This window comes from Bombus flavifrons, chromosome 8, assembly GCF_040668555.2.
Source record: "Bombus flavifrons isolate JBK064 chromosome 8, iyBomFlav1_principal, whole genome shotgun sequence".
In the NCBI taxonomy this organism is placed as follows: Eukaryota; Metazoa; Arthropoda; class Insecta; order Hymenoptera; family Apidae; genus Bombus; species Bombus flavifrons.
In genome coordinates, this window is record NC_138449.1 from 4,406,337 (window position 1) to 4,430,848 (window position 24,512).

General features: G+C 37.3%; 2 protein-coding genes across 3 annotated transcripts in view; one reads left to right on the forward strand and one right to left on the reverse strand.

The window, feature by feature from the left end:
• Nucleotides 1–5,924: 5,924 nt before the first annotated feature.
• LOC138182525 (photoreceptor-specific nuclear receptor) overlaps nt 5,925–24,512 on the reverse strand; it is a 30,619-nt gene continuing 12,031 nt past the window's right edge. For both annotated transcript variants that reach the window (XM_069118468.1, XM_069118467.1), the window contains exons 4-9: nt 21,819–21,922; nt 14,956–15,070; nt 8,523–8,638; nt 8,167–8,378; nt 7,502–7,790; nt 5,925–7,265 (exon numbers count right to left, since the gene is read on the reverse strand). In XM_069118468.1, the coding sequence (XP_068974569.1) occupies nt 7,027–7,265; nt 7,502–7,790; nt 8,167–8,378; nt 8,523–8,638; nt 14,956–15,070; nt 21,819–21,922 (1,075 nt within the window). In that variant the 3' untranslated portion in view covers nt 5,925–7,026. The remainder of the gene's footprint in view (nt 7,266–7,501; nt 7,791–8,166; nt 8,379–8,522; nt 8,639–14,955; nt 15,071–21,818; nt 21,923–24,512) is intronic.
• Nucleotides 9,175–12,314, forward strand: LOC138182524 (centrosomal protein of 78 kDa). The gene has a single exon (XM_069118466.1). The coding sequence runs from the start codon at nt 9,842–9,844 to the stop codon at nt 11,924–11,926; it is 2,085 nt and encodes a 694-aa protein (XP_068974567.1). The 5' UTR covers nt 9,175–9,841; the 3' UTR covers nt 11,927–12,314.

Sequence of the window (24,512 nt, forward strand, 5' to 3'; positions counted from 1 at the left end):
ATTCATAAAATTACAAAATTATTCGTATCTGCGTTGAAAGTATCTTTTCTAATATAACCGGAAAGCCTTCACATTCTTTCCTTCAATCCGGCACGTCTTTGAAGTTCACCGTCTAAATCCTACGAGGTCGAGCTGCCTTAAAAAGAGAAGTTTCCTCCCTTTGACGTTGGATTTCACGCAAGGCTAAGTTATGCGAAGATGCTCCTTGTTTAAGCGCAAATTGGGTTTGCTCGACGCGAAGTAAGAACCCTCGCGGAGCACACAGGTCCTCGTCCTTGAAATTAATTCGCAAAAGAGACAAAGGACTGTTCGGTGGTCGTAGAGCGCCATTCAAGCTTCACGGTTGACGAACTGTCGACACGCGCCGGGCAAATATTAGTCGACTGGAAGTGGCAGTAATTGGATAAATAGTTGTCAGACCGTGTCTTCCTCCCCCTAAAATAAATTTCTTGCAAAAGACGTCTAAATGAAGTCATGATTCATTCGAAACTTTGCCTTCCTGTGCACCTCAATCTTCTACAAATAATAATACAGAACATATATTCACACCTTGAATGTACTGAATAATGAATTGAATATTGAAACGTGAATGAATCCTTTGCTGTGAAAGTACAAAGACAATTAAATGGAAATATTGATATTTCAGAAATTGCAAAAAACTTTCATTAAATATAAGAATATATTACATCATTAATTAATTTTATTTGAAAATCGGGATAATATTCATAAAACAATATTAAATGGCATCTAGTCATTCCACCATATACAATTTAAAGGAACTTACCGGACTTTGTTAAAGTATAATAAGTTGTAATATGTTTCGAGTTGTATCATTTTTGCAGCAAGCGGGTGTGTTATATTCTTTTATTAAATCACCATATCGTATCGAAACATTGAAGTTAATTTCCAACTTTAAAATCGTGGGTTGAAAAAATAGTTTACATTAAAAGTAATTTGAATAAAACTGTAGACTCGGATTTATAAATCTGGTCAGAGATCATCATTTCTTCTGATTCAACAGAATTGTGCAATTTATTTCATTATATTCGACACGCGTCGCGTTTGATCGATTTTAGTTAATCGCTCGGGGTTATATAGCAGAATTCCCAGCGTGCTGGACGCCGACGCACCTATTGATTTTACGGGAGAGGGAGGACGAGGGAGTGGAATAAGAGAGGACAAGGGGGTAAAGGTGGTCCGACAGTCTCTTCTGACCGATGCAGCTTCATTTCCCAGGAGCATTCACTTAGAAACATCTTTCCTACATTTTACCTCGATCAATCGTCGAATAAATAACACGTTGCTCCGTAACTAATTATTCGAACATGCAACTTCAACGACTAAAAAATTATTTCTTGTTTTCATATACACTTATTACATCCACATATTTTACTATAAATGATATAAATAAAAAAACGAAGTATAATATTGCATCTTATCATGATCTTCGAATTGTTGTGATTGAATCGAAGCTTTGTTTCAGTAAGAAAAATGACCTTTTATATTTGAAAAAATTGTATCGTTAAATTGAAATGATAAATAACGCCTATTAATAACGACTGATTGCAAATGCCTAAAAAGTCTAACAAAATTAAGTAATAATTTTGTGATAATTGTTAGCACTGTTTGCAATAAGATCTTATCATTTCAATACAATTAATCTTATTACTTCGGTATAAAAAGAGAATCAATGTAAATAACTTTAGAGTATATTTGAAAATTAGAAAAAATGTATCTAAAGAATTGAATATGTATTACGAAATGATGTCAAGTATCTGGAAAAGTTTTACGTAAATTCTATAAATGATATGACATTTAACCTTGGTATTTTTTAAACCTTCAAATGATTCGATCGAGATCTTTTTTTAACGATATTGTAAAAAGGGAAGAAGCAACTCCATATTCTGTAGTGAGTTTGAGCGAAGCTGAAAAAGGCGAGATTAAAGAAGGGAAAAACAAGGAGATCGAAGGGATGAATCGTCTGTTATTTGTGGATATCTCGAATGAACCGTACCGCTCGAAGGCGAATACTTGGGTAATCCTCTGATGTACGTGAGAAGAAAGTCAAATTTCTTAAACGTCAGCCAGCCTAGCAAATTCTAGAGTTCAAGCTGGACCGGGTAAAAAATTCACGGGGATTTTTCCACGTTCCTCTGGAGATCGTAATAGACTGTCCCTATCATGGAACATGAACTGAGCGAATGGGGTATCACTTTCTACATTTTTAAAATTTCAACATCTTTATATCATTCATATATATACTTACTAATTGTAAACTCAACTATCAACTCTAAATGAAATTTTAAATATAATATATAATATATAATACACAATTTAACTTATTTTTAGTACAAATCGTACGCCTAGAGAAACACATTCAATAGCATTGATTATAATAAAATATTTCAGCTAAACATCTACATTTAAATCTAAAAACTTATTTCTACAACATACCTTATCAATGTTAAAAAATTCTAGAAATATTTGCATCCAAATTATGGGATGAAGTTGCCAATTAAAGAAAATTTTACCAAAATGTACGAATGAATTATAATTAGGACTCTCGAATATATTTGGCACTATACGATGAATTATAATTATTTGTTTGGCGTTTGTCAAACAAAAGAGATGGTGGAAAATAATCGCTGGTCGAATGCTTGTTTTCAATTAAATCGTTCGCGTGTTCACAGCGGGCAACGAATCCGACAAATGCTACGGCGTAATTATGCGCGTGCTTCGTTTAAATTCGCGACGATAATCGATGGTCATTAAATGACAACGAGCCAAAGAGAAACAGGTACGTCGCTGACTTTGCTTTTAATCCAACTTAACGGCTGAACAATTCGTTCTGATTTGTTCGTCAGACGCGTTCGAGTTGAACGCGTTAGCGTGAAGCAAATACGTCGAATCCTTTTTTCCTGGCAATCGAAGCGAATGCACCCTTCGAATTTCGTAAAAATCAAATGTATTTGTTGCCTCCACTACCTATCTTATTATGGCCCGATTTTGTTAAGATTTAGTAGAAACAATTAACTTTTACGATTCGAAATGTATTTATATTTACGTAGATATTAATATGTTAAATACGATTGAGATATAGATAATTTAATATGTAATTTATATGTGTCTTGATAAAAGAAATCGTATTGTAATATGAAACGAAAAATTATGAAATTTCAATTCAATTTTAATCTATCAGTCTATGTGTCTTGATAAGAAAAGTCATATTTTAATATAAAAGAAAAAATTGCAAAATTCCGATCTATTCCAAATCTTATTTAACCCTAATAATCTTATGAAACATCTATTACCACGGATTTATTTATCCCAAAGTAGCAAGGGAATTCCGAATGAATTCCTCACCAGAAAATACACACAAATGTTTAAACTGATTGATTGATTTTTCTTACGAAACATTCATTAACTTTCGCTGCAGCCTTTTTTGCAGCGACGCGACGAGGAGCAAAGATTGACTTACGAGGTCGCTTTTCGCGACGAAGTTCACGGTGTAAAAGTTCCATGCGAAACGATTTGAGAACCATCGCTTTAAAGCCCCACTTATCGAGCGCCTAGTTGGTATGATAATGTAATAAAATAAATGGAGGTTGCTGTTTCCGAGCGATATAGTCTCGTTTCCTCTCTGTTCCACCGCTGTTCGATCTTCCTCGTTTCCAGCCACCCTCCTCGGTCTCTCCTCGTCGCACATTGCTACTTTCGACTCCTCCGTCTCGTTTCGTTCGAGAGTGTTCAAGTCTCTGCGCTGGTTCCTCACTCCGACCCACTCAGTTTCATTTTAGCGGAGCACCCTCCCAGCCTGGCCGGCTACGGAGGGGTTGCCACGGGGATCGAGAAGGTAGAAGGGAATGGAGCTCACCTCGAAAGCGAAATACAACAAGTCCCGCCGCCATTGCTGGGTCACCCTTCAACGGGAGTTTTGTCGTTGCGTGGGTGGGGGTTTGACAGCCCTGTGCGACGAGTCATCCCCTTTCGACCCCGACCGCCTGCGTTCACATGGGGTGGGGGTGAAAAAGAGAGTGACAGAAACGGGAAGAGAGAGAGAGAGACAGAGAGAGAGAGAGAGAGAGAGAGAGAGAGAGAGAGAGAGGGAAGGAGACAAGTGAGATCGAGAAAGAAAGAAGATAGGAGTTTGTGAGATGGAAAGAAAAGAATAAAAAGGCGGAAACTTGGTTTGTTATGTGGTGAAGAAGGATGAAGATAGAAAGAGGATATTGTCGAATGACGGAGAGAAAAGATCGAGGGGATGAGGCGGAGTATATTTATAGGGAGGAAAGTGAATCGAAGAAGGAAAAAGAATGCAGGATGAAGAGTGATATACATAGAGAGAGGGATCCGGAAGGTGGAAGAAGGGAGCGAGGTCGAAAACTCCGCCCCTGCATCCGCAAAAGCGAGTCAATACTATGACCGTCCATCCTTTCTCCTCCGAATGCCCTCTCGGTAACCCGCGCGCCGCCTTTCCAACCCCTTTCTCTCTTTATGCTGGAGCCATCGGGATATCGAAATTCGTTACGTGCCGTAGCGCGAGGACGCTCGACTTGAAAGTTCCCGGCATCACGAAGCAAACGCGTGTTTTAGGAATTGATTCGGATATGGAGCGAGCGGAATTCAATTCTAAAACGGTTTCAGATACCTGTGAGTACCACTCTGCACATTTCCATGTAATACGTGCGTTTTCTATTGCTCTTACAGTTTCGTTTCAATTTATTTGTTGTCTTTAATCGAATGCGTTGTCCTCGAAATTTTCTTTTCTATTTACTTATATGATAAAGAAAAACTGAGATAAATACATTAAGAAAAAAAAATGTAGTAATAGAAAATAAAATTTTTGTTTTTTACAGTTACTCTAACCTGTGGACCATTTAAGTAGAGATCAAACTTATTCGACGTAAATTGTAGTGCAGAAAGTGATTTATCATTTTGTCAGATTAAGCTTACTCTATTTAATATAATATACATAAGCGATAATACAATATAATATATATACGCGATTAATATAACGGTTTTACGTCTTCTTTTTTAAAAAAAGATAGAAAACTTTCTTGTAAATACCACGAATATATCGCCTTATTCAATTAAGAAAAATGGACTTGTTATGTTCTCCTCGTGTGCTCTTCAAATTATAAACCAAATTTTCCATAACTTAAAAAGATTCCTGAAAGGATTAAGAATTTAATTACTCGATTAATCCTCTTATCAATAATTCCAATGCACCCTGTATAATTCCAAAAACACGTTCACGCACGGTGGAAACGTACAAAAGACGCGTATAACCGAATAAATATCGAGCAGTGATTTTCAGATGAGGGCCGATTCGAGAAAGCGGGTTCCGATCGAAAAAGTATTAAGGGGTAAGTCTCTCGCCCCCGTGCCGGGGCGTTTAACTCTCCGATTGCTTTGACAACTTAAGCAGGCCCTTAAACCTTGCTCGAGCCTCGATGTAATTTATAAGCGGCCGAGGGGGTAATTCCGTTGGGGACCGTCAAACTGCCATGTGGCAAAACCCCCGAGGGAAAGTCAGGGATTATACGGTGATAAATAAATATGTACGTTTATGCAACAACCACCGTGACTCGGGGTTAGCGTCAAATTTCGATTCGCCGGGATTCACTAGTGTTACCCTCCGTTAAATAAACAGAAATTAAAAGTAGTGCGGGTGCTCGGATCTTTGACTTCTGTCCCGGAGCAAATCACAGTTCTATTGATATTGTTGTAAATAGATTGTATATATATGTAATATATTATATATAGTATATGTATAATATATTAATGTAAATAATGTAAATAGAGTAAATATAAATAAAAGTATAAATTTTTATTTATAGCGACCAAACAAAAATTGAAATTGTAAATTTTAACATGATGATCTGTAAATAAATCGCAATGGAGGAGGTTGATGGGAGGGCGTCTCGACGATTCTTACGCATGTGTACTTTTATTACAAGTGGTTAGGTAATCATTACAATATATGTCATGTGACTCAGTATCTAGACTTTTACAGCAAATAGTATCACAACACGAAATATACAAGAAAAGCACAGACGTGTATCTTTTTACAGCTGTCCGAAAGTTCGTATCAGTTATTCAAGTATATTCAAAACCTTATCTTACATATTTCAGTGAACATAAATAATACGTTAAAAAACTCACGAATAAATTAAATAAATTCTTTACTCCAGTGAAAATTTTTGTCCTTAGTGTGATTCGTATAAAATTGACTACTTAAAACTGAAAGATGAAACGACTTGGTCAACACGTCGAACCTAATGTTCGATAAACATTTTTATAATAAATAAATATGTGTATATATCTATATTTTTATGTCAGAACTGAGTATCCCTCGTTTCACTTAGATACCGTTGAACCATTAAACTAAATACTGTACTTATCGATTCGTTACTTTTCTCGAAGGATCCATCGTTATTCGGTCCCGATCTAGTAGAAAGAAATCACTAGACGAGGCGAAGAATTTATTAAAGGGTCATACTTGGGGCTTCGTCCTTAGGCCAAAGCTTTCACACATCGTTCTCGATTATTTAGTCGGCTCAATTGTTTATTCATACCTGTTAGTCTTTTTTTTCAAATCTGTCGTTGAATGAGTACTTTTAACGTCTACGCTGCACTCCAGTTCGCATACTTATATATTCTCGCAAAGAAAAGTCCTTCGTGTTCTTTTATATACTGTATCCGAAGGTACAGGTACTACAAAGGAATCTCGATCAAATCAGCGATACGTTTACTTTGGTGACGATTCGATTACGATGTCGAATACTTCGCGTATTTTTATATTTTTTGACGTTCGAGGTTTTATTTTAATGGAAAAATGTGAACTATGTCACAGAATGCAACGAACACCTTACAGAAATAAAATTATTCTCAATACTATGAAGTCGGTAAAATTTCACTTATTCTGATTTTAACGTGGCACTGTACAAGAATCGATTATTCGAAAATTCTCGTGAAATGTTTCTTTTTTATTGTTCCGGGTGAAATATCGCTGAAGAATGATCTTTAATTTTTATACATGTCGCACAAGACTTTCTCCATTGGAGTGTTGCCGATTGTTCTGTGAAAGTATATCAGTTCCACCCTCGATGCTGGCACTGTCCTCAGCAACGGCAGTAACAGTAATAATCTGCCGAATCTTGCTGGACTTCCTGGTTGCTGCGCCCTAGCGTGTTGGCCTAACATCACTTGCGCTTGATCCTGCAAGTTTTCTATCTGACTGGAATCCTTTAAGCCACGGGTTTCTGCAAAAAAAAAAAAAAAAAATGAAAATTCCGTTTAGGATTTTGTGTTCTACTATTTTATAATACAATATAAATCTTCGATAAAAAAAATAGAAGGATAAACATGTCAATCAGTAATTATTCAATGATAGTACAGGTAAATTAATTGACGAAGAATAATTGAATAATTAAAACTTGATATTTCGTTGTCTGGTACGCGACTACAATTTCCCACGACGATTAATTTTACCACGAACCTGGTCGAAATAGTACTATAGCCTTCATACAGGCAAATTCGGCAGGATCAACCATGACAGCCTTATATCTCTGCAAGGTATCGTGCAAATGCCTCACATCTGCTGCAACTTGACTCGGTTTGCCCGTGGTAGTTTGCATATGGATTCCGGAATGAGGGTGCGGATGCGGCGACAGAGTCAAGGCAGTCAGTTCCGCGGAATTGAAGAGAGGCGACGATTCGAGTGGAAGGCACCACTGTACTGCGTTCAGAAGGAAAAGCTCTGACCAGGCCTCTTCTAAAAGTATCACCTATCACGAGTACCGTGATTTCAATTATCAAATTTTATAGAATAAAATGGAATTATTTGTATTACCTAAGCTTCAAACTTGAAATTCAATTAATTCTAAAAATTCAATCTTGAACTCTGCACATAATCGTCATAAATAAAAATAAAGAAAAACACGGAAAATATAGAAAAGGAAAAGATGGCTTTGGTAACTTTCTGGCAAAATTTCTTCATAAATTAAGAAATTGAGAAAAATCGAAGTTGATTAATTTGGCTTTTAAGAGGCTCATTTATCCATAAAACGAATAATCAATAATTATTAGAATGGAAAAAATGTTATTTTCTGTGTTCGGGTTTAAGATGAAAAGTAAGGAAAGAAGTCAAATGTTTCAAGGTACCTGATCTCTGAAAGGCAAACTCGCGAAAGACGGAAGATTCTTGGCCCACTTTACAGCCATGAAAAGCAATCTAGCACTGGTTTCGTAGACTGTTTCAGCACTAGCAGGCGAATACAACGAGGGGATCACAGGCGGAATTTGCGTGCAACCGCTTCTTTGAGGTGTCAATGGTTCCTCATTTGTTACGTCTATACTATCTTCAGATGCATTTCCTGTTGCAGAATATTATGACCCATTGTTAAAGCAAGCATGCATCACTTTCATCAAAATAAAAGGAAAAGAATAAAAAAGTATTTATTGGAAAATCTTTTTCTTATTTATTTAATTAATAAAAAAGAGATAAAATGGACGAATACCATCTTCATTATCCTGCCGCGGTGGTGTTGGAGGATTCGTCGAATTTGTTGTCGGTGCAACGGTGGGTAAAGGCAATGGTGTCGTGTATCTCGCCATAGCTAAAGACACAGGTGGTCTGAAAAATCACATTTTACAGAATCCTATTTAGAATCTTGGTCAAATCATTTCTAAAAAATAATAAATTAATATATATTTAAATTTTATAGTTTTTTCCTACAATTATTTTACCATTCTTCTTTTCCTTTATTTATAATATAAATTATATTTAAAAATTATTTTTTCTCAAATTTCCAATAACGCAAATCTAAATCTACAATATTTCTATGGAAAACTATTAATTGGTCATTTCATCTATTTCGCATAAAATGAAAATTAATCTAGAATCTCGAATTCGATTGATGCGCTATTAAAGTAACAAGGTTCGACAAACAGCATCGATTGTGTGCACGATCCGCAGCAACTTTAATTTGTTCACTCGCGAGTTTTGTTTGCATACTTTTAGCGTATGCCGCGTAGAAATTTCGTTTCGTCGAATTCGGGTAGGTAGGTGGGTGAATATAGGTCGTCCTGTACCAGAAACACGTGATTTGTATCTTCCGCGAACGGATTCGTTGTTGAAAGTTTCGAGACTAATTTTGAGTCGTAATTGTCGGAAAGGCTGACACATTGCAGATGACGGTGTGTGATAAAATTGCGGTTAATGTACCAACAAGGCAGCAAGAACGAAGGTGAGTACATTTATATAAAATTTGGGAAATTTATTATATATATGCGTTCAAATATTTTCAATGTCGTGAAAATTATTTCAAATTATTTTCATTATTTTTGTAATATCATTATTAATGCTTTCTTCAGTTGTTGACAACAAAAGAATTTTATTTTTTGTATAAAGATATTCTAACTATTAGTTAACAATAGCTCGAATAATAATTATACAGCCTATTTTATTTTATTAATTTCAATGTCAACGAAATACAGACTTTACTATCCATCGCCCAATTTGGTGCAATAAACCAAATCAAATAAAAAGAAAGAATTCTGTATTTTAAATATTCTGTATTTTGTTCACAAAATGCTTCATATTTGATAAATGAAATGCTAAAAGTTAAATCACGAAAAATATCGACGCGCATGAACGACAGAACACAATATGTCACGCGATATGTACAAAAATATTCAAAGCAGATTCTAGATCGTTTCTTTAAACCAGGAACTAGCATCTTTGAACGAAGCGATCACCGCCACCCTGTCACCTACCACGAAGCCCGCAGTTGACCAAGGCAAGGTCAATGCACCGTTTTCCGTGTCATCATCCAAGATGGCGATTCCGAACAGCCGAAACTTCGCCAACTGCTACATGGAACTGTGCAAACAACAACGTCTTCGTCCCTTGCCAGTTATCTGCGTGACACTGCCCCATAGTTTAGATTTCACCACCGATCGCGTCAAAATGGACGATTGGGGTCCCATTTTAAATTCTCTGTCGCTTGATCGTAGCCTACGATCAATTAGTGTTCGCAGCAGGTATCAGTGTCGGAAACCATTGGAAGAAATTAACTCGGAAGACAAGGCTAGAACGATGGGCAAGGCACCTGTCGTATTGTCTCGATATCTCTTAGAATGGTTGTCGCATAGCGTGGCTCAGTGCGTCAGAAACTCGCCGGTTCTAACTAATCTGGAGCTGGAAGGAATCCCTTTTCCACCAGACTGCTTGGCGGTGCTTTGCGTAGGTCTGTCACACACGCACACGCTCCATTATCTCTCTCTTCAGCGTTGTTACATCGGTGACAGCTCTTGCGAAGTTTTATGTCGCACGGTGGCCGACGTCCCAAGCGTCAGGTCACTGAATCTCAGCTACTGCGACTTAACGTGCAAATGTGGGCCAGCCCTGGCAGCGGCATTGTGTAGACAAAAGTTGTTGCTCTATCACGATACTTGGAAGCAATCACTCAGGTACCAAGAGCCGAATCTTGAGGCAATGTCTGGGTTACGTCGTTTGACCCTGAACGATAATCCTCAATTGGGTGACGCGGCGGTGATCGAACTGATCGAAGCAGTGAGAGACAGTCTGTGGCTGAAGGCGTTGGACCTGCAGCGCTGTGGATTGACCGATAAGATCGGTAAAGATCTTCTGGAACTACTGGATCATAATAACACTCTGAGTATTCTGGACGTTAGGCAAAATGCGAACTTGAACGAGGCACTGATAAAGGAGGTGGTCAAGAGGCTAGATGAGAATAACGTTGATACGAAGTCTGAATACCGATGGCTGGGTTTACCACAACACGATCGAAGAGTGGTATCAGCAGGCACTGGAAAGAGGAACGAGAATGTGAATCACGGGAAACCTCCGATCAGACCACGAAGCGCTATAACAGAGTATAAAAGGACTTATCAGTCTGCACGGAGAAAGACAGTTAATCTGGTGAATGACGCGAAGAAAACGAAAATGAGACCTCACGTTCCACCGTATAAGAACAGACAGCCACACCATCAAGAGCAACAGATCGTTCAAAATGGTCAGACCAAGTCGAAGATATCTCTCCATTTGGATCTCCAGTCTCACATACAACCTGTGATGGGCGATGCTTGTCAAAACAATGTTCAATCGTACACGGATAGTGTTCAGGCTGATACCGACAGATCCTCTTCGAAGAATTTAGAACTAATAAAGGTCGATGTTGCGACGCAGATGACGGATGATCTAGAGATGGAGGATTCCGTTAGAATTCAGAAGATCCAGATTCAGTTAGCTGAAGCAAAGGCTGAACACGATCGTCTTCTCGAAGATACGAGACGAAGCGGGTTATTGCTGGCTGAAGAACGCGGGCGACGCGAGGCTGCTGAGGAGCAGTTGAACGAGATGAAGAACAATCTGGCTGAGCTGGAGAACGCTTTGAAAGAGAAGGAACAGGAAACGAGCGGATTTCTGTTGCTTAGCCAGCAGTCTTTTGATGAGATTTGCAGCTCCTTCGATAGATTGCTGAACATGCTGGACAGCGTGACGAAAACTTCGAGCGCTAATAGGAGGGACACGACGGAAGCCGCCATTGTCAAGGCAGATATAAAGAGACGGGTCGCTTCTGTCATCAGGGAAACGAAATCGGAGAATCTGAGGCGAGGATTCATCGTGGACATCGACGAGGACGACTCGGTCAGGTACACTGAGCCGATCAAGAAATTTGCCAAGTCGGAAAGCGACATGAGATCTGCGTTACCACCGATATCGACGTATCATTTGGAAAGGAATATAGGAGATAGTCCAGATATAGGTTCACCAACCTTACAAAGGGTTCCGTGTAACGAAAAGCATGTAATGTCTCCCAGAGCGAGGGCTAGGGCGTTATTCGCCCAAATTATTCAAGGGGACACTGTGCTTGATTTTTACAATCATATGGATTAGCATTTATATAGATTCGAAAATTGGGAGTAAGATTTAAAAACGAGATTGTGTACAGTGTATAGGCACATAGCTTTTATAGAAATAATATAGGTAGATATACACGTAATGAAGAAAACGCACAAGTACACGCGCGTCGAACATCGATTCATAATCTGAATTTGCATAATTATCTATCGGTCTAGTAACTACCGTGGAAAAATGGTACTAAGAAACGTAGATACAAGAAAAGAAAGATAAAATGTTTTATAAATTAATTTCAGCAGAAAATTTGCAGGAAATATATATATATATATATATATTTGTATCGAAGTGTCAAGCTTCGCTTTTCGAGGCGGATTAACAATCGCACCGAATTAAAACAATTCCGATGACAGAGCTTCTATGAGCTCTGGAACGTATCGCGAATCGATAACTAACGAGTCGCGTTGGTACCGATTTGTACAGCTACGTATTTTTGCTCAACTTATTATAATTGGAATAAACAGCATTTATTCCTTTCAATGAGTATCATATCGTTCACGAGAAACATGCGTGTTATAATTAGCTCACGCAAAAATTTAATTCTTCCGTTCGGCCATAATATCGATATCGTTTCTTTTATTCTCATTGTGCTACACCTTTCGTGAAATTTCCCCCGAAATGTGGGTCAGCAATGCTTCCAACACTATCATCGAAGGTTAACGTGCAAATAAAGCTCGATCGAGCTTACACAATTTCAATATTCGATCTATATCCGGATATAGCCGCAAATGGATAAGAAAGGGCCGAAAGGATAAAACGTCTTGTTAAACTACACGAGACATCTTATTAGCGACTATCCCACGATGTCACCAAAGACTGATATTTACGTAAATACGAAACTAAAATAAATTTCTTATTCATCTGGATTTCAGTACGCATTCGGTTTTAACAAAAGACAATTATCCATAATCGATTGTTTCGACGATCTCTTCATTCATACTGATATTATCAAATCGTAATGTTGTTAAAGCGTTTATTTATAGAGAAATTATAGGATCACGAATCGTCTCAATCTTTCTATGATTTCAGAATATAAGAAATGTAATGCTCTGTGTATAAATCGTTGCAAAATTAATCAGTACAGCTGACTTCGTTTGACCGTCTATAAATTAAGCTTGTTATCTTATGTACAATGCTGCTTCAGATTACCATCTCTGTAACTCAGCTTTTCTAAAAATATTCGAACATTTTATGCAGAAAATTCTTCTTTTATTTCATGTTCGTACATATCATAAAGAGTAATTATACCATCGTGCATAATCGCGCAGGAATGAACGGAATTCTTTAACCTGTTAATCGGAAAAGATGAGTTAACTCGTCGCTTTTCAATCTCTTGGACACAATATTAATGGATTTCCTGTTTTTATATTATATCGTGCTAAAAATGAATTATGTCCTATTTATATTTAACACAATTAAAATCGATTAGTCTGAAGTTGACTTTCCGTCATTAATTTTTAATTAAAGTTTGACTTACTTAATATGTTAATCCTATCCATTCCGAAATATTACTGCAAAGAATTTGATGTGATGTCGAATAATTTAATATCTTTTATCTTGAGATATATATATCTAACTTTTTCCCTCGTTTTCTAAGATCTAAGGAACAATAGATATCTCCAAGTTATCTCTTTTCAATGATTTTCAAATATCCTATTCTTGAGAGGAATAATCGTATGAATAACCACGAAATATAGTATATATCTAAGGAATAACTACACCTGCAATAAGTATTTACACGTATTCACATCTTTCAATAAATTTTCCGTCTTTCTTACCAGTTTCTACATTTCACTTTCACAGTATCAAATTCTTGTAGTCATGTGAAAGCAGTACTAAATGATACGAAATTTATTATGCCAATATACTAATATACTGGATCTAATTAAATGCTATAGCAAATATAGTAAATGTGCAAAAGCTTATAGCCACTGCATATGCAAGAAAAGGAAACAATTCAAGTTACAAAGAGTTTATAGTTGAACATTAATGATAGAAGAATAAACCGGAGCAATCATATCAAAAGATACACGGTAAGAAAAGAAGGCGATAATTTCGAGAAAGCTGCGGCTATCGACGCCGAGCATCGTCGGCACGCTCGCTGTCGCTTTTAACGTTCACCCCTTGGCGCTCTATGGATTTTCCATTAGTTCCAACCTGAGTACTCGGTTACCTGAAAAACGGTCAGCCACGGGCTACTAGTCAAAGGTAATTTTTCATGATAGATCACGCTCGGCGTGGCGTGTCGCGAGCGCGCTTGCTCACGACGGCGAAAAGTATGCTGCTGTGCAGCAGAAGATCAAACGTGCCAACAACGTCGTCGCCTCTCTTGCTCTTATCGTTGTTGCTCCCGATGAATCGCCGATTATCGATCGTTAAGCCCTCGCTGTTACCTTTAATCCCCCTCCATGACTGACCACATGGATCCATTCGACGATTCATCGCGCCTTTGCGTCACCTAAATACACGTAACGCGGGATCCAATATGTGAAAATATATATCTTGGTGTTCGAAGAAGTGGAACGAGGATCTTGGATAATTATAGAAATAATTCTTGGTTTGTGTAAGTTTTGATTGTAGCTTTTATTATAGAATTCTATTTGTCTGAACTACATTTAGTAGAACGAAATTTTAGTTAGTGCTTGATTGTCCATTTATTCAAACACAGAAATCTATTATCAGATTGCGAATATCTATACTAATTTATATTTTTTGAACTAGGAAGCTCAGATGTAGGCAAAGATTTATTTCATCCACTAAGTATTATAACAAGTACTGTAGTTTTGAAATTCTATATATTTTTGCATATGTGAATTTTATGGAATGATGTTCCTTTAAATTTTCTACAGATCCACAAAAATTCGCTCTCTACCTACCGTATGAACTCGAATTATATTTTTGAGATATAATTTTAGCCATTCAGTGTTCTATTGAGAACCACGTGAAGCTGCATATATCAGCAAATATTTGCAAATTGAAAGGGCGAAGGATAAAATATAACGGCTTACCCAAAAACACCGACGGCTACAGCTGCCTCTCGAAGCGCGCGTTCCTGGTCCATCTCGACGAGAGCCTCTGGTCTAATGGTGGCAGTGTTTCTGGGTTGCCGTTCATTCTGTACAGCTGAAACAGAAGCGTACACCTTCGATGTAACGTCGATAACAGGCGTTAATTGCAGCCACGAATTAATTACACGCCTCCGTGTACTGCCTCGCGCGAGCTTCAGTCAGCGCCATCGAACGTAATGTCTTTCGGAATTTGCGCACAATTTGCGAAATTGTACACATCGTGATTAATTGCTTGTCAATCCTCAAGAAAACGAACAATCTTGTTCGAGGTTTTTAACCTTACAAATTGATAACAGATCAAGATTATTGTTTTTTCTTCGACGTATCGAACGTGAAGATAAAAATAGTGGCGTGTATTTTTATCAGAGAAGGGATGAGGAAGCCACTATATATTTTACGTTGATAAACGTTCTATATTTGGGAAATAATATAATAATAATAATTATAGAAATATCTGAAATTTATTAAAAAAAATTAATAAATCATATAAATGATCTTTATTTATTAAATCCATAAATAAAATTCAACTCCAAATATTTTTTCATTCTTTATACGCTTCGAAACATGTATCTAAATTTTTAGATAGATCAAGTATTTAATATAGTAATTGACCTATAAGAAATAGTACTAAATTTTAGATAATTCTAGTTCTTAACATAATAATTCCTTTATAAGTATTATCAGTATAATCGTCGATGCATGCTTTCCAGTTGAGCTAAAATTAAGTAATGTTCGTGTATAATATTATGCAATAGCGCAATTCCAAGAACAAGGTTCCCGTTCTGAGAGAACAAAACGATCAACTAAACCAGACAATCGAGCGTCGTTCATGGTATGTCTCTCGATAATGTCTCTCCACTGTGTTCGTTACATGGAATATCCTCTCCCCTGTAGAGTTTCTTGGTTATTGAAATATCAGTGGAGTTCGCCGGTTCGACGAGTCTTGCCAGATTAATCGGGGAACAAACGATTGGCCACCACCCTCTCGTCAAACTCACGTAACGCAGCGTTATATCACGCCAGTAGCCTGCGACTGACAAGCGTGAATTTAACAGACGTGTAGGAATCAGCCGCGTTTATTGTTTGTATATATTGCCGTTCGATAATTCTCATTCGGCTGCCAGCTAACGGAAGACGAGGTTCCACCTCTGGAAACCTTATGCACCGTAGACTAACAGAAAATGGAGTAATATTCCCTTCTCGTATTTTCAGCGACGTGTATTTTCATCGGGATTGAATTAATACGCGAAATCGAAATGGGAAGTAGAAGGGCTTTGCTTTGTTTGCTTAATGCTTAACTTGGCGTTCTGACCTTCGAAAATGATTATATTAGGGGCACAATAAGGATAATAAGGATACATTAAGGGGTGAAATACAGACAAAGTATTATTCTTTTGATGTTTGGCGTGTTTCACTACAAAAGTGAATTTTAGGATAAGCAGGAAAATGAAAAATGGTGTATATCAAAATTTAAATTAAATTTCAAATAAATATCAAAATTTAAATTTTGATTATATTGGCATATCAAATATAGACAAAATATTGGGGTATTCTGGTATAAAACTGAATCGCAAGATAAATAGAAAAAAGAAATGGAGTGGCAAAATGAAAATTGGAATTTTGGAGTGTCCTATTTTAACATAAGTAGAAAAGCGAAAGATTGTATATTAGTGACTTCAATTTAAATTTTAATGTAGAAGGTGTGGCGATTTATGTTTAAGTTCCTTTCTTCGTATTGTCACACAGTGTGGTCTGATAAGAGCATCATAAAATATTTACACAACTGCGAAAGAAACAATATTGTTTTTGGTATTCTATAGAGGGCAAATCAACAAAAGGTTATTCATAATAAGTTATAACACGAATATTTATATTTTAATAACATTGAATGAAGAACATACTGCACCTATTTTCTCCTTTTATTAGTTTATCTTTGTTATGTTCAGAAATGCCTTCGAATAATGTGGGGTACCAAATTACTCAAAACATAAAATGGACATTTACCAGTGCACCATGTTCGATGATGTAATAATGATAATTGAAAAATTAGCAATCGTTGTTAATCCTAAAAAATCAGCAAAGCTTCGCAAAAACTACATATTTGCAAAAATTAAAGGGAAATGGTAAATTAAATCTGATCAAAGAAATTTTAAACGAATTAGATAGAAAATATAAAGAAGTTTAGCCAGTATCATTTACCACATGCACAAATTTCTTCCAAACTCTACCAATATAATCATGATATATACATAGTCCAGCCTCATACAGTACTAATGAAGTTTCGAAATGTTCGTATAAAACACGTAATATATTCATTAAAAATACCTAAAAATGTCCAAATACTTTCGCGAGCCACTGTATAAGTGTTCCAACGCTTATAAATGTTAGCGTACATTTCCCCTATCGCTAAAAAACACCTGAAAATTTCCATCTTCGTTCGAAAAGCGTGTCTCAAAGCAGGAAATACTGATGGTCAACATCTTCGACTTTCCGTAAAGGCTGTACTACAAAGATGCGACAATTCCATCCATTTCCATCCCCAAGAGGGAAGACTCGTGACGTCGGGCACATGCTAATGGCGTCGCGATTAGGGCACTCAGTGGTGTGTAATGGCCAGCAGAATTTTTTTTTTCCAGCTTCCCCTTTTTTAGCGTGGCACGGGTGCACAGTAATTTCGTAATAATAAAAAGCGTGCCGCGGCTCACTTTACCTACGCGTCGTGCTGCCTGCTGAGCGGCTTAATAGGATCCTCCTACTTCGTCAAGCCTTTTGCATCCGGCTCTCTGTCTCTCTCGTTTTTTTCTGTTCCCGGAGCTTTCTTCCCTTGCTTCGCCCTCGCTCTCTCACTTTTTCTCTCGTTTACCCTGCCGGTGGAAAAGATAAACGCCCTTCCGCCGGTCGCGTCCCCGGGAAATTTTTCTTGTCCGCGTGTGTAACGCGTCGTGCTTTCCCTTTTGTCTTTTTAACTCTTCAGTCCGCTTATTTTCACACACCCCCCTTCCTTTTCCTTTTTTCCTCTGTCTTCTTCTCTTTTCTTCTTTTTCCACGTGCCTTTGATTTTCTTTTTTTAATGCATCAACCCGCGATTCGAGGTGTTGTGGATACTTAAGGACACTAGGGGGAGACTTCACTCGAGAACTTCTAACTTGGAAATAGATTTCGGATATCGTTGTGACATTATGTTGTTGATAAGCTTTATAAAATGTTAATACAGGGTGGTTTTATAATTAATGTATACGCATATGAACACCGTAGGTGAAAGATAGACCACTTTTACACACGTTTCTGTTTTTCCTGTCTTTTTATAGAAGAGCTGTTTCACTTAAAATTTTATATTGAAATTATCTTTTCATCTATCTTCAAACGAAGGGATATCAATTATCATTGCTCGATCTACCACACACAAATCAACCGTTAGAATGATCGTTACCGCGTGCTGCGGTTGTCGTCCGATGAAAATCGCGTATGCAGAGCGGCAAAACATGAAACACGCGGCGAAGACATGCCGCATGCAGAGAATAGTGCGGTTGGCCGCGACGGGCGAAAACGATGTCGGGCGTCGCAAACACCGCGGTCGTTAGCGACGGTCGCGTGGCCGTCGCCGAGCCCCGAAGGGTTAATTGGGGGAAATAAACGTATGCAACGTGCGACCGATCCTTGTACGCAAAAATCCTCGCGCTCCTCGTTGTCTGGCGCGCGCCCTTTCCTCGCGTCTGCTCAAGGGACGCGCGTGTATTGCACGATGACAAGGAATCCGTTAGCGGAGGCGTACAGAGAAAGAGAGCACAGCAAATTGTGTCATAACGGTGGGCGAGAAAGGAAGGGACAGAAAATGCGGAAGAAGCAAAGTGAAAAAGGGAGGCAGACCTCCCACGGTGAGCTTCACGCAAATGAGAGTGAAACGATCTGTAAAAGGGCGTTTATCTCCCTGGTGTGAAACTACATGTCGTAGACGCCGGTACCATGGGAAGGGTTCACACCGGATAGAGAAGTTTCTCTGCTTATCGAACGAGAAGAATTAACGATTGTAATTACGAGGAATTACGCCTGGAGAAACGACGTGCCATCGATAAATGGACGGGATGGTAGATCGGTTACCTGGACTTTTGATTATTCCGCCTGATGGAAATGGAAAATGTGTTTAAAGCGTGATATGAATTTTTATTGAATGATTATATCAATACAGGTAACGATTTTAGATATATTGATTGAATATATTGAGTGATTTGATGTACTTAGTTGATTGAATAATTTTTGGTATTTTTATATTAATATTATGATATTATAAAATATAATATCATCAAGAGAAGCTTTGCGAACATTATTAGCTTTTTCTTCAAGAAAGATATATAAATAAATCCATTTTTGTTGATTTTCCGACGTTTATGTCATTCGGTGACTAAAAAGACAAATTTTAATAACATATCGTTGAAAGTAAAATTTGTCAGAAGTATTGAAATACGTGGTTTTATTTATCTGTGGAATAAAAGCGATAATAAATGAAACCATTTAAAGTCACATGAAATTAGGGAAAATACTGAAATTTTTGTCTCTATCCCTTAAAAATCAGTTAGAAAATTGTTGTGCCTCTAAAAACGTAACTATCAAACAAAATTGATATCAAAACCATGAAAACAACCCCCTTCCCGCATTTCAACAATTTCTATCACTTACTGATTAGTTCTCTAGTATCTCTAGCGTCATTTTCTAGTTCTGGACGAAACACTCTCTTCGTCTTCCTTTCTCCACATCCTTCTGTCTCGCTCCTACTTCACCCCCCCCCCACTCCCACGTTAATAACCATCAATAAAATTAATACCAAAACTGTAAAAACAATCTCTTTCCTGTATACCAATTTATAATAGAATAGCAACATCATGGCAAACAATTATTCACGATGCAAGCAGAGGCACCTACAAAACGATATTAATCAAACAATGATCTATGTATATCAATTGCTTGCAGAAAAATAGCAGCACAGAAACTGATATATCGGAAGATGAAATCGCGAAAGTTTACGAAATATCTTGGTCTTCATCGCGAAGCGTAACTCCCGACGCTGAACAATCTAATTTCCCGGGGAAACGACCGACGTTCCATAGAAACGTCATCGTACCGGTCGCCAAGGGAACCGGAATCCAATTGGAAGTATTTCTTCTTACGACGTCAAGTTCGGCAATAAGAAAGTTGGCTGCGCCGCGGGACGAGTTTCCGCGGGGACGACGCGACGGAAGAAGAAAGAAAAGGAAGACGATGGAACAACGTTGGAAAAAGGGGGAAATGCTCTTTTGCCGTGGCAGGTGCGCCTGTTCGCTGGCTGAGAAGGCATTAAGAGTTGAATCGAACGGTGCCGCCAAAGCGGACCAAACCACCCCGTGCCAATCGCTCCGCCTTTATCCAGTTATTTATGTCGCGAACATAAAGGACCCTCGCTCGAATTCCGCTCTTCAACGAAGAGAAAAGAGAAAACGTGCCGTTGATTGATTCCCACAATAAGGGTTTACCTGCGGAAATAGATAATCTAATGTATCGATAGCCGGTGAGATGCATTGGCAACCCTCTAAAAGGAGAAAGAGAGAGATATTTTTCTTTTGCTCCGAAAATCGTGATTTGTGTCGACAAAGTTGATGTGAAGTGTCTTTTGGTAAAACGTCTTTTGGTAAACGTTAGAGTTGAGTTTTGGATGTTGAAAGATATGAAGACCACAGAAGAAAGATATGCTGGGTACATGTTTGTTGATTTTAAAAATTAAATCATTTGCGTGGAATTTTCTTAACAATTCAAGAAAACTCTTTTGGAATTTTTCTCACTAGCTTAGATACATATATTTCTTTATTTAATTACACAGACGAGTTAGCGGATGTTAAATGTAAGTGTGTATGTATATGAAATATACATACTTTTGCAGACATTACTTATTATAAAAGGAGTTTCGGTGGAATAATGGTGTCTTGGATGTTATAAATATTTGAGCAAAATAAATGTAAATGATTCGTAAAATCTTTCTTTTGGCTTGAATTTTGGTAGGATTTTTTGTGTTTGTTGATGTTTTATAGGGATTAAATATTTTGGGGAGTTTTATTGACGATCTAAATAAATTATGATATGAAATTTGAGATTTTAAACTCAGTCGGTTTTAGATATTTGATTTGTAATTTACACATGGATGCTTTTATCCCAAAGAAAATTGATTTTTCATTTTTTCGAAGTTTCCTTAAAAAGACACTGACACTGTTTTTCAATTCACTTTAATTAACTTGCATAAGTCGATTAAGAGGAAAGTAATTGTTTTATGCTCACCATACAGCATCCATGAAGTGGAAGAGACATGTTCTTTAAAACGTAACAAAAAAAAAATGAGTTTCTATTTAGAACGAGTTAAGTTCAAGCGCTGTTTAAAGAAGAAAACTTATTCGTTGTTCACAGAATTGTTTTTTGTTTTATCTAAAAATCAATTCTGAAGGTTTACTGTTTACGCTTTCCATCATATTTGAACATTTTGAACAACTTCATTGGTTCGACGAAGAAAATGGAAGTTTATTGCTCAGGAAGCGAATTATTCCTCGCACGAAGTTATCCCAAATGTGTCAACTTTTACAATATTCTTTTAAATTTTACATCATTTCATTAATGTGTAAAATATAGATTATTCGTTTAATTCGCCGAATATTGTTTCTTATACTAATCTATAATGAGGAATAAGAACTAAAACGAAGTACATAAAAGATATGAGGTAATTTTCACGATAAAATGAATCGCGTGCTTATCGAATATCTCCCCTAATATTTAATTCAGTTACTCACCGTCTTTATTCATTCCCATCTGCATACATTTCTTCAAACGGCATGCCTGACACTGATTTCGGTGAGCTTTGTCCACAACACATCTTCCGGTACCGGCTTGACATCTGAACATAAAATTTTGCGATACATTTAAGAAGGTTCTAAAAACAAAGAACCTTCATAAATTTTGTGTACTCCCGAATACTTCTCCAATAATTAACTTCTCAATTTTATTAATATCATAATCATTAAATGAAATTCGAAGATAGCTTAAATGAAAATCTTGTTTTAAAATTTTCATTCTTATTTTTAATTTGTTTTTTTCTTAATTTCTCATCGGAAGGATTTCTCTCTAAAAAAAAATTTTTATTTTACATATACCTCCAATTTCCATTATTAAACTCATCTAAATAGCAATTTAATTATGTACGATTTATTTTCATATCGAGTATCAGTAGATTGAAAATGAAGAAAAATTATGACGTGAAAACATCGTTTGCCATTATTGGTAGAAAAGCTCTCTCGGTTGTCGAAATCGATCGATCCTTGACGACGACGTTTCATCGACGACTATCGTAACTTGATGGCTGTTGTCCCTTTCGAAAAGACGACAAATTTCGAGCGCACTTGCCGGAAATCCTGGCTGCGTACTCAGGAGATGGCGTTAAATTCGATTACTTTCATTGTTCAGCTAACCCGGTTATCCTGTTGAGCTGACTAACGTAAAGAGGCTACCGCTCGGGGTCACGTACTTTCTTCTTATCCCTCTTAATTTCATCAAATCCAGCGGTAGCCTCGTGGTGCTTCGTTTCTTAGGGGTTACAATCATTTCCACTTTTCTTTTCCTTCTGCATAACGCGAATCGTTCGACGTAGAAATTGATGTGATTCGTTGCAGTTTCTGTGGATGGTTACTGTGTACAGAGACATATTTCGTTTACTCATATTTCGTATTTTCACTCTTTCTTATATGTATTGAGAATTATTTAATAGATTTTTAAATTTAACGTTTTAATAGATACCTACTCATTGTCAGTGTTCTAAAGATATAGTAACTTCAGCAACTTCCTAAAGTAAAGTATCGAAGTAGATATTAAAACATCAAACTTCCTTCAAGAAATAATGTTCATTATTTAATTGGAGCGCTACAGTGGTAAAAGAACATTAATATTTAAAAATTCAAATTTTAACTTAGATATTCAAGTGATATGCACCTATTTAATATCGTTCCTTTTTCCATCCAACTGTAATTCCACCGTAATTCATCGAAATATTATACGATTTAGTCAAACGAACGAATTTTTTATCTAAAATGTTATACCTATGAAAGAATAGTATTTTGAGGAAGTATCTGAGACTATCAAAAAGTAATCGTGTAAACAAAGGGTGCATAGTTATCTAACGTTTTTGATAGACTTGTCCAAATCTTAGGAATAGCTGTATCAAGGGAAAGATATTAGCGATAAATGTGTAGAATGTGCCTGTGCTAAGATAATCGGTTGTTAGATAACAACTGAGAGAGTTGATTTTTTCGTTCTTTCCTTGTATTAAAGGATAACTTCTTTATCAATCACAACCATTTTTACTAACCACAACTGTTCAAACGAAAGGCATGCCTTCCTGTAAACAATTCCCAGTTCCCATGGACAGACAAATCAGAAAAAAGATGTCCACGGTAGTAATTCGATGGTAGTCGCCCGGGGCTCGATCAGGGCGGTCGATCGATTCCCGGGGCTCTGTTAGCGCGATTTTAACTAACGTCACTCACAAGGAGGCGGCTTGATCCAGCGGCGCGACGAAAGGACGCAACCGTCCTGGAACTATCTTGTCCCGAGGCGGTGGAACAGGCGAAGGGCACCGAAGGGTGGCTGCGTGTTGCCGTGCCAGCGGGGTTCCTCTCGCAAATTGATTTGCGTTCACACCCCAGCGAGCCTTCGCTGTGCCGCCTCTGGCCCGTGCAACAACGGGGGATACATCACCCTCGGCCCTCCTCGGCATTCATGCTTCAGAACCACATCATACATTTATTTACGCATCTTTCTATTCTTTTCTTGACCGGCATTGTTTGGCTCATCGAGTTACCGGAAACATGTGCTGCCTGTTATCGTGCCCGGAGATCGCGACTACGGATCGTTCAATGACTTGCCTTCCCCCCTAACATTTAGAAATCCGATGAAGAATGGTTTCACTAATGATCATCGCTATACAATAGTGGAAGTAAGAAATGTGGGCAATATGGTTTGAGAGTTGTCATTTTTGAGAATGAAGGAAATTTGGAGCTTTGATATTATGTTAGAAATTGATGTACGTTTCCGTTCATAAATATTAACTACCGAAAGAGATTAAGTTAAGGACGAAGAAAGTAATATACAATAAATACAATATTAGCACATACCCTTATTTTCTAATAATTTATCAGGTTCTATGTACTTCATTTTCATAATATGTAATTTTTGTAGCGATATGCAAATACTAGTAAATGATACAAAATTTAATATGTTTGGTTCAAATTAATATTTCAATGCTATAGTAAATACAGTGGTGTGCCAATTCTTTTCGTGGCCATTGTATAAAGGACTGATACATATATGCTAATATCCATATCAATAGAAATCTGCCAGTAATGTCGTCGACAAGAAAAACACTCGTTTATCGGTCACAGCATGGAACATCTATTGCTCGCAAAATTCAAGTGTATCCCGATGGGAGTTGGTGC